Source organism: Rhinopithecus bieti, unplaced genomic scaffold (assembly GCF_001698545.2).
Source record: "Rhinopithecus bieti isolate Rb0 unplaced genomic scaffold, ASM169854v2 scaffold_34943, whole genome shotgun sequence".
Classification (NCBI taxonomy): Eukaryota; Metazoa; Chordata; class Mammalia; order Primates; family Cercopithecidae; genus Rhinopithecus; species Rhinopithecus bieti.
This window is the reverse complement of record NW_016815584.1, coordinates 763396-774844: the sequence shown is the minus strand read 5'-3', so window position 1 is coordinate 774844 and position 11449 is coordinate 763396. Positions and strand designations below refer to the sequence as shown.

At 43.8% G+C, this 11449-nt stretch overlaps 1 protein-coding gene across 1 annotated transcript in view; it reads left to right on the top strand.

Annotated features, from left to right (window-relative positions):
• Positions 1–11449, top strand: part of RPGRIP1 (RPGR interacting protein 1) — a 71523-nt gene that overhangs the window by 55205 nt on the left and 4869 nt on the right. Inside the window, exons 21-23 of the mRNA XM_017853419.1 lie at positions 4684–4876; positions 6865–6949; positions 10243–10373. Coding sequence (XP_017708908.1) covers positions 4684–4876; positions 6865–6949; positions 10243–10373 — 409 coding nt within the window. The remainder of the gene's footprint in view (positions 1–4683; positions 4877–6864; positions 6950–10242; positions 10374–11449) is intronic.

The following is an 11449-nucleotide window of genomic DNA, read 5'->3' as shown; positions in this document are numbered from 1 at the left end:
TTTTTTTTTTTTTGAGACGGAGTCTTGCTATCACCCAGGCTGGAGTGCAATGGCGGGATCTCAGCTCACCGCAAGCTCCGCCTCCCAGGTTCACGCCATTCTCCTGCCTCAGCCTCCGGAGTAGCTAGGACTTACAGGCGCCCGCCACGTCGCCCGGCTAGTTTTTTGTATTTTGTAGTAGAGACGGGGTTTCACCGTGTTAGCCAGGATGGTCTCGATCTCCTGACCTCGTGATCCACCCGTCTCGGCCTCCCAAAGTGCTGGGATTACAGGCTTGAGCCACCTCGCCCGGCCTCACATATTCTTTTTTAAAACCTTATTTTGAAATAATTTTAAGGCCAGGCATGGTGGCTCATACCTGTAAATCCCAGCACTTTGGGAGACTGAGGTGGGCAGATCACGAGGTCAGGAGATCGAGTTCATCCTGGCCAACATGGGGTTTACCCCATCTCTACTAAAAATACAAAAATTAGCTGAGCGTGGTGGCGCATGCTTGTGATCCCGGCTGCTCGAAAGGCTAAGAAAGGAAAATCGTTTGAACCAGGGAGTCAGAGTTGCAGTGAGCCGAGATGGCGCCGCTGCACTCCAGTCTAGCGACAGAGTGAAACTCGGTCTCGAAAAGAAAAAAAAAGAAAAATAATTTTAGATGTACAGGAAGGTGCTATGTAATTTGTATTTAGTTTTACTCTTTTTTTTTTTCTTTTTTGGTAACGTTATGAAACATGTATTTTTCAATCAGTAGTGTTTTGGGGTTCCATCCATGTTGATATATTTAGCTTTTTATAGTTCTTTCCTCTTAACTGCTGCTCGGTAGTGCATTAAAATAATACATGACCTTTCGTTTAGACAGAACTCTAATGGGTAATGATTGAGATTTCATACTGTGTGCCAAGTGGTTGCTATTCATGACTCTCTCGGGCTTCACAGCAGCCTTATGAGTTATTCTTTCCTTCAAGTAATTATGAAGCGCCTGTTTTAATAACCGCCGGACTCTGTGGGCACAAAATGGTGGCTAAGACAGACTTGGTCTCTTCTCTCTTGAATCTCACATACTTCTGAGGGAAAACATGTACATCAGTGAGCAAATAAGTAAAGCAGAGGCCGGGCGCGGTGACTCAAGCCTGTAATCCCAGCACTTTGGGAGGCCGAGACGGGCGGATCACGAGGTCAGGAGATCAAGACCATCCTGGCTAATACGGTGAAACCCCGTCTCTACTAAAAAAATACAAAAAACTAGCCGGGCGAGGTGGCGGGTGCCTGTAGTCCCAGCTACTCGGGAGGCTGAGGCAGGAGAATGGTGTAAACCCGGGAGGCGGAGCTTGCAGTGAGCTGAGATCTGGCCACTGCACTCCAGCCTGGGCAACAGAGCGAGACTCCGTCTCAAAAAAAAAAAAGTAAAGCAGATAGCTCTGAGATTCTAAGTATTATGAGGGAAATAAAAAGGGCGATATAATAGCAATGGGGGGCTTGAACTAGGATAGGTGTTTCCTTAGGAAAGATTTCTCTGAGGAGGGGACGTTTGAACTGAAATCTGAAGAATGAGAAGGGAAGAGCTACCCATGTACTGGGTAGACTGTACTCATCTCAGGCAAAGGAATTGGTAAGTGTAAAGGCCCTGAGGTAGGAAAGAGTTTGATTTACCTGAGGTGTGGGAAATCAAAAGGAAATTACGGTTTCTCTTGCTTACATATATATTATTATCCCCCCATCCCCTTTCAAACGAGGACAGTGAAGGGAGAAGGGCTTGCTCAAGGTAACATTTAATACAGTTTTACTGAGTGTATATTGTGTGCCAGGCACTAGATACTCTGCGTAGATTTTAATGGGGCCGGGCGCAGTGGCTCACGCATGTAATCCCAACACTTTGGGAGGCCGAGGTGGGTGGATCACTTGAGGCCAGGAGTTTGAGACCAACTTGGGCAACATGGCGAAACCCCATCTCTACTGAAAATACAAAAATTAGCCGGCCATGGTGGCACATGCTGTAGTCCAAGCTCAGGAAGCTGGGGAAGGAGAATCGCTTGAACCAGGGAGGCAGAGGTTGCAGTGAGCTGAGACTGCGCCATTGCACTCTAGCCTGGATGACAGTGCTAGACTCCATCTCTAAGTAAATAAATAAATACAGATTCCCAGGAGCAACTCTAGACAGTCTGATGTAACACAGAGGCTTTTATACATTTTTTATAGCAATCACTATGAGAAATACGTTTCTTCAGTATCCAATACACTCATAAAAGAACAAAGTTTCAAGAAACCAGGCTTACTATTAACATTTGCCATGCGTTCTCCTATTCCACTGTATACTGTCTAATCCTGTCTATCCTTACCTATTGTTTCTTTTTTAAAAAGCTAGTGAAACCCACTAATCTGACCCATCAAAATGTCAAAAAACTCAGATTTTTGAAAACACTGTATAGTCAATGGTTTTCTTAATGTGTGGGAGAATTGGATGTTGTGGGAGGGTTATTAAGAGGAAAACGTCAAATATAGTTTTTTTTTGTTTTTTTTTTTTGAGACCCAGTCTCACACTGTTGCCCAATCTGGAGTGCAGTGGCACTGCAACCTCCGCCTCCTAGGTTCAAGCGATTCTCATATGTCAGCCTCCCGAGTAGCTAGGACTACAGGCATGAGCCACTACGCCTGGCTGATTTTTTTTTTTTTTGTCTTTTTTTTTTTTTTCCTTTTTTGGGGAACGGGGTCTCGCTGTTTTACCCAGGCAGGTCTCGAACTCCTGGGCTCAAGCTATCCTCCCGCCTCTGCCTCCCTGAGAGCTGGGATTACAGGCGTGAGCCACCGCGCCCGGCCTGGCTGATTTTTGTATTTTTAGTGGAGATGGGGTTTCACTATGTTGGCCAGGCTGGTTTCGAACTCCTGACTTCAGGTGATTTGCCCGCCTCAGCTTCCCAAAGTGCTGGTATTACAGGTGTGAGCCACTGCGCCCCGCCAAATATCTTCATTTTAAAGAAGCACCCCAGATGATTCTGATGCAGAATCATTGAGAGATCTTGCCCGCTAAATTTCTTAGGGGCAGGTACAGGAGCTCCACTTGCTTTCTAAAAGAAGAAAAGATGGTGTAAGAGCAGGTCTTTGGAGAAGTAAGGGCATTGGCTAGCGAAAAGAAGCCTACAGGAGGTCACTCACAGATGCCGGGGTGAGAGCTACAGCTGGTAGGGAACCATCCTGGATTGACTCATTACTGGTGTCATGATGCTGACTTGCCTGCCACACTGTGGAAGGAGGAGACTTCTGTCGGCCTTGGTGTACTTCTGGAAACCTCCTCCTGGTATCCCTGATGCCAACATGCACACAGGGACAATCAAAAGAGAGGACAGGGTGATGGCGGCGACTCTGAAGTGGGATTGAAAATATTGGAGTTCCTGTGGGAGGGCAGGGAGGTCTGGGTGGCCTCCTCAGTGGCATGCACTTGGGTGGGCTCGGGAAGCCCTGGGCAGCTCTTTGCTATAGTGGCTGAAGCAGCTACTGAATCTCCAGTATCAATCAGGAGGTCTTTTAGGTCCTAACTTCAGGAAAATACTAGATGGTTTTCTTTTCTTTCTTTTTTTTTTGTTGAGACGGTGTCTCGCCCTGTCACCCAGGCTGGAGTGCAGTGGCCCAATCTCGGCTCACTGCAAGCTCTGCTCCTGGTTTCACGCCATTCTCCTGCCTCAGCCTCCCGAGTAGCTGGGACTACAGGCACCCGCCACCATGCCCAGCTAATTTTTTGTATTTTTAGTACAGGCGGAGTTTCACTGTGTTACTAATGATGGTCTTGACCTCCTGACCTCGTGATCTGCCCACCTCGGCCTCCCAAAGTGCTGGAATTACAGGCGTGAGCCACCGCGCCCGGCCTAGATTGGTTTTCATTAAGAAAGTTGTGGCCAGTTGCAGTGGCTCACGCCTCTAATCCCAGCCACTTTGGGAGGCCGAGGTGGACAGATTGCTTGAGTCCAGGAGTTCTAGACCATTTTGGGCAACATAGCAAGACCGTATCTCTATTAAAAAAATGAAAATAATTGTCCCCGTGTGATGGTGTACCTGTGGTCCTAGCTGCTTGGGTGACTAAGGTGAGAAGACTGCTTGAGCTTGGGATGTCAAAGCTGCAGTGAGCCATGATCACACCACTGCCCTCCAGCCTGGGCAACAAAGCAAAACTCTATCTCAAAAAAAAAAAAAAAAAAAAAAAAAAAAAAAAAAAGAAAAAAGTTGAAAAATAGCGATCTGTTTAGAAATGTATTATTTGTATATAATCATTGGGTACAAGCGCAATGTTGCTGCATTGATATATTCCACTGTGGTGAAGCCTGGAGCAATGCACATTGTTCCTACCAGACAACCTCCCATTATCCACCCTCCCCACCCCTCCAAATCAGACATTTTACAAATTCTTTCTATATGTGGAGATGCCTGAGAAAGACTGGCCTGGAGAAATGATCCAGTGGACTGTGAGAGAGAAGAACTGGGTTCTCTTTATAAATTTCCTATCGATTAGCTATGGCAATGAAGCCAAGTTGTCTTTTGATGCCAGTTTTACCTATAAAAGGATTCTCAGGGAATAATATAGTAGATAGATTATGCCTATGGTTGATTTCTAGAGAGTACTGTAATGTGTTAATTGGATGGAGTATAAGCACTTGGAGCCTCACTAACCTTTAGGAACTAAATAAACTAAATTTTCCTTATCAGGATTCAGAGAAGATGTGCATTGAAATTGTCTCCCTGGCCTTCTACCCAGAGGCAGAAGTAATGTCTGATGAGAACATAAAACAGGTGTATGTGGAGTACAAATTCTACGACCTACCCTTGTCGGAGACAGAGACTCCAGTATCCCTAAGGAAGCCTAGGGCAGGAGAAGAAATCTACTTTCACTTTAGCAAGGGTGAGGCATCCTGTGTGGTTACTGGGGTGAGGAAGTCTGATGAACATTGAGACTGAGGGTCAGAATTACTCTGGATTTTTGTGGGGTGAATCCAACCATTTCATCTTATTATTTTATTTTTCAAAGTATTGTGTGCATGTGGTTTAAAAACATCAAATGGGGCTAAACATTTTACATTTAGCAGTCCTTTATTCCACCTCTTCACAAATCACTTCCCCTGTTCCCACCCTTCCTCAATCCACTGCTTTCCATATTTCAGCTATATTTATTTTTACTTTTTGAGATGGAGTCTCTCTCTGATGCCCAGGCTAGAATACAGTGATGTGATCTTGGCTCACTGCCACCTCTGACTCCCAGGTTCAAGCGATTCACGTGCCTCAGTCTCCCAAGTAGCTGGGATTACAGGTGCACACCACTGTGCCTGGCTAGTTTTTTGTATTTTTAGTAGAGGCAGGGTTTCACCATTTTGACCAGCCTGGTCTCAAACTTCTGACCTCAAGTGATCTGCCTGCCTTGGACTCCCGAAGTGCTGGGATTATAGGCGTGAGCCACCACGCCCATCCTATCTCAGCCATTTCTTCTGTTATTTACCTCCATCATATTTCTGAGTATTGATTTTTGTTCTCTCTCTTTTCCTTTTTTTTTTTTTTTTGAGATGGAGTCTGAACATGTTGCTCAGGCTGGTTTCAAACTCCTGGACTCAAATGATCCTCCTGCCTCAGCCTCCTGAGTAGCTGGAATTACAGGCATGAGCCACCATACCTGGCTTCTGAGTAACATTTCTATTGCAATTTCCTGATTCACTGGCTTTAGACTTCCTATCTTGGACCTTAAAAGTTAGCTCTTTTGCACTACACTCATGTCCCTTCCTTCCCGTATAATTGTATCATAATTTTCATTTAAATCAATTTAAATTGGTTCTGTTATTATGGATATGTAAATATTAAGTCTTGTAGAACCAAGTAGTATGCAATGATTATATTTCTTTTCACGTATTTTTTGAGGCAATTTTTCATTTGCCTGATTTTCATTGTACATATTGTAATTATTTTCCTGTCCTCCAACAGCTTTCCCACATTTTCAAATAAACCTGTCACATTATCTACTCATCCATTTTTTCCCTGAAGACCTCTCTCTGTCCTCTTGTTCTGCTCTAGCCCACTCTTCCGTTATCACTGCTGCTCATGGAGAATATGATCAAATTCTCTCCTATACCAGATCTACTATCTCCTGGTCATCCTCTGATTTATTTTCTTATTTTAATGGATCATATTTTCAGTTGTTTTTAAAAAATTTTTTTTATTTTTTAATGAGTGTTGACCAGGTTGGCTTCGAACGTGTAGCCTCGCCCCTCAGAGTGCCAGGGCAACCAGCCTGAGCCAGCGCGGCTCCCATATTTTCAGTAGTTTTTAAAGAAAGAGCATATCATAAGTGAAAATTTGAGAAAGTCATGCATGAAATCTTTTTTCCTACCGTCATATTTGATTCAAGTGTGGAAATCTTTTTCATTCAGAATTTCAAAGGAGCCTGGGTGCAGTGGCTCATGCCTGTAATCCCAGCACTTTGGGAAGCCAAGGCGGGCAGATTACTTGAGGTCAGGAGTTGGAGACCAGCCTGGTCAACATGACGAAACCCTGTCTGTACTGAAAATACAAAAATTAGCTGGGCGTGGTGGGGTGCACCTGTAATCCCAACTACTCGGGAGGCTGAGGCAAGAGAATCACTTGAACTTGGGAGGTGGAGACTGCAGTGAACCAAGATCACGCCACTGCACTCCAGCCTGACACAGTAAGAATCTATCACACACACACACACACACACACACACACACATATGATTTTCAAAGCAGTTGGTCCATGTTATTCTAGATCCAGGCAAGGAGTCTAATCTTTTCATGAAAACTACCATGAATACCACTTATGAAAGTCTTGAGGCTCACACTGCAATAATATATGATTCTTTGCTTTTTTCTCTGACCCTTAATACAGTAATAGACCTGGACCCACAGGAGCAGCAAGACCGAAGGCAGTTTCTGTTCAACATGCTGAATGGACAAGATCCTGATCAAGGACAGTAAGCATCTGCTTTCCACTTTGAAACAAAGGAGATATTGAGACAGAAATTCAAAAGTTTGAGTTTGATTTTGTGCTGATGCTGAATATTTTAATGACTTTTTTTGAGTTAATTTACTCTTAATGAATTTCCTATGTACTTGAATATAATTTATGTTTGTGACTACCTAATCAAGTATGTAATCTTATAGGTTATTTATTTATTTATTTTTGAGACAGGGTCTCACTCTGCCGTGGCGCGATCTTAGCTCACTGCAACCTCCGCCTCCTCAGACTCAAGGGATCTTGTGCTTCCGCCTCCCAAGTAGCTAGGGTTATAGGCATGTGCCACCATGCCCGGCTAATTTTTTGTGTTTGTAGGAGAGATAGGGTTTTGCCATGTTGCCCACGGTCTGTTCTCGAACTCCTGAGCTCAAGTGATCTGCCCTCCTTGGCCTCCCAGAGTGCTGGGATTACAGGCATGAGCCACCGTGCCCAGCCCATAATCTTATAGGTTTAGTTCACTTCTCACCCATGCCAGCCTGATGGGCCCTTTTTTTGTAGCACAGTTTACTTGAATACTGACAACGCCCAAATGGAATGAGCAAAAAGTGTTGACATTCTTTTTTTTTTTTTTTGAGATGAAGTCTTGCTCTGTTGCCCAGGCTGGAGTACAGTGGTGCAATCTTGGCTCACTGCAACCTCCGCCTCCTGGGTTTAAGTGATTCTCCTGCCTCAGCCTTCCAAGTAGCTGGGATTACAGGTGTGCGCCACCATGCCTGGCTAATTTTTGTTCTTTTATTAGAGACAGGGTTTTGCCACGTTGGCCAGGCTGGTCTTGAACTCCCAACCTCAGGTGATCCTTCTGCCTCAGCCTCCCAAAGTGTTGGGATTACAGGTGTGAGTGACCATGCCTGGCCAACAGGAATTTTTGGATATTGACATAACTAAGTAAATTTTAGATCTCCTTTAAAGTTTTAGGAAAGCCGGTTGTCATTATTCCAATAATCTGAAGAAGGCCTCCTTTTAGAGTTTCCAGATAAAATGTGGGACATACTTATCCTAAAAAAAATTATTTGGTCAGGTGCGGTGGCTCACATCCCAGCACTTTGGGAGGCCAAGGCAGGCGGATCACTTGAGGCCAGGAGTTCGAGACCAGCCTGGCCAATATGGTGAAACCCCGTCTCTACTGAAAAAACAAAAAAAATCAGCTGGGCTTGTTGGCACATGCTGGTAATTCTAACTATTCAGGAGGCTGAGGCATAAGAATCATTTGAATCTGGGAGGCAGAGGTTGCAGTGAGCTAAGATCGTGCCACTGCACTCCAACCTGGGTGACAAAGCAAGACTCTGCCTCTAAAAAAAAAAGTTATTTGTTGTTTAGCTGAAATTCAAATTTAAATAGGCATATGGTTTTTGTTTTTGAAATCTGGCATACATACCGCCTCTGCATGTGTGTGCATAAGAAATAATATGGAGCTGGTATTTTATCTTACTTTTAAATTTTTTGTTTGTTTGTTTTAGAGACAGGATCTCACCATGTTGCCCAGGCTGGTCTTTCAGCTCCTGGGCTGAAGCAGTCCTCCTGCCCTGCCTCCCAAAGTGCTGGGATTACAGACGTGAGCCACTGTGCCCAGCCCGGTGTTTTAAGCACTTTTTGAAAGGCCCAATACATTTGTTTGATCTGCTTTTACTTTGTCTTTGGTTGGTCACAGAAAGAACTGAAAAAGGAGCCAGATGGAACAAACGGTGAATCTGAGTTCAGTATCACTGTGGGCTTAAACAGATATAAGCTTACAGAGAACTTTTGGAAATGGAAAGTGATTTGGTCCTTTCCTTTCTGTGCCAATGTTAAATTTAGCTTTTGCTTTTTCTTTTGGTCCTAGCATTTCCAGAACTCTCTCTTCCCTTATTCCCTTACAGTGATAATCATTTTCTACTCAATTTTAGATTTGATTGGTATTACCTGTGGCTTTCTTTTTGCCAGTATGGTCTAGCAGACAGAACAGGTTTTGTAATCACACCAACCTTGTTTTTATTCCAGACTCTTTGCCTTACTAGCTCTTTGATCTTTTTGACATTACTTAATTTGCACGCTCTTGTGAGAATAAAACTGAGATAATATAGTTTACGTAAAGCACTTGGTATTGTGCCTGGCACATTAGAATGCTAGTTATCAACCCTTTCCTATGAAAATTGGGATGAGGGAGTCAGCATTATCCCTTTGCATTGTTGAAGTTCTCAATAATGGCATAGAAACATAGTTACAAATGAATATTGCCTAAGGGGCTGAGAATGGATCCCTTTAAAGTAATTCGTTTGTTTCAGTTTAATCGTATTTAGCTGTGCTTTTTAAGAGCTTGAATTTTGAGTCCTATTCCTGGCACTCTGTATTAGCTATCAATATTTGCTTTTAAAAATTAATAAAAATATGAAAAGTCAAGAATAGACAAATCCAGAGGGATAGAAAGTAGATTAGTGATTCCCAGGAGCTAGGGAAGGAGAATGGAGAGTGACTGCTTAATCAGTACAGGGTTTCTTTTCCTTTTACATTTTTCTTTTATTTTTTATTATTATTATTATTTTTGAGACGGAGTCTTGCTCTGTCGCCCAGGCTGGAGTGCAGTGGCAGGATCTCAGCTCACTGCAAGCTCCGCGTCCTGGGTTTACGCCATTCTCCTGGCTCAGCCTCCCGAGTAGCTGGGATTACAGGCGCCCACCACCTTGCCCGGCTAGTTTTTTGTATTTTTTAGTAGAGATGGGGTTTCACCGGGTTAGCCAGGATGGTCTCGATCTCCTGACCTCGTGATCCGCCCGTCTTGGCCTCCCAAAGTGCTGGGATTACAGGCTTGAGCCACCGTGCCCGGCCAACATTTTTCTTTTAAAGACGGGGTCTTGCTCTGTCACCCAGGTTGAAGTGCAGTGGCATGATCACAGCTCACTGCATCCTCAACCTCCTGGGCTCAAGTGATCTTCTCACCTCAGCCTTCCAAGTAGCTGGGACTATAGGTGCATGCCACCATGCCCGGCTAATTTTTATTTTTATTTTCTATTAGAGACAGGGTGTCCCTATGTTACCCAGGCTGGTCTTGAACTCATGGGCACATCCCATGATGTTCCCTCTTCTAAAAGGACTGTTACTGCTTAACTTATATCAATTCCTGACTTTTTTGCTTATTGTCATTTTGTAAAATGGAGGCAAGGGAAAAGTGATTCAGAGAAGACGTTGTATTGTTTATGATTACTTCTATCCTTATTTTATTTTTGAAGCATTAAGAGTATCAACAGTGCTGAATTAAATGCAATTTCTTTTTAGTTTAAAGTTTACAGTGGTAAGTGATCCTCTGGATGAAGAAAAGAAAGAATGTGAAGAAGTAGGATATGCATATCTTAAACTGTGGCAGATCTTGGAGTCAGGAAGAGATATTCTAGAGCAACAGCTAGACAGTGAGTAATTTTTTTTTCAGTTCTAATTATTTCTAAGGAAATCATCCTAATAGTGAATGTATTTTATCTTCAATACATAATTATCACTATGAAGTTGACAAGACACAAACTGGATTGAAATCTTATTGCTACAACTGTATTTATTTCTGGATCCAGCATTAAAGTAGTCAGTTGTGTATTTTAACCCGCATATACCAGATTACAACTAGAATTGATTTTGAATCTACAGTGTTTGAAAAGGGGATTTTTAAAAAGATATTTTCATGTAAAATTTATACATCAGAATTTTGGGACCTCTCTTGAGCATGTTTGTATAGGCAGCTGATACCCATTCTTTGTGTTCTCATGTATCCAGTCTTTCTTTTTTTTTTTTTTTTTGAGATGAAGCTTCATTCTTGCCCAGGCTGGAGTGCAGTGGTGTGATCTCAGCTCACTGCAACCTCCGCCTCCCAGGTTCAAGTCATTCTCCTGCCTCAGCTTCCTGTGCAGCTGGGATTACAGGCGTGTGCCACCATGCCTGGCTAATTTTTCTATTTTTAGTAGAGACCGTGTTTCACCATGTTGGCCAGACTGGTCTCGAACTCCTGACCTCAAGAGATCTGCCTGCCTTGGCCTCCCAAAGTGCTGGGATTGCAGGCGTGAGCCACTGCACCTGGCCCATCTTGTCTCTTTTTGTTTTTTTGAGACGGAGTCTCGCTCTCTGTCACCCAGGCTGGAGTGCAGTGGCCGGATCTCAGCTCACTGCAAGCTCCGCCTTCCGGGTTCACGCCATTCTCCTGCCTCAGCCTCCCGAGTAGCTGGAACTACAGGCGCCCACCACCTCGCCCGGCTAATTTTTTGTATTTTCGGTAGAGACGGGGTTTCACCATATTAGCCAGGATGGTCTCCATCTCCTGACCTCGTGATCCACCCACCTTGGCCTCCCAAAGTGCTGGGATTACAGGCGTGAGCCACCGTGCACGGCCCCATCTTGTCTCTTAAAAAGACATCAACTCATTCACTGGTCATTAAGTCTTATTCATTTTACTGTGAATTGACTATGCTCTCCTGACTGTAATCTTTCTTTCTTTCTTTCT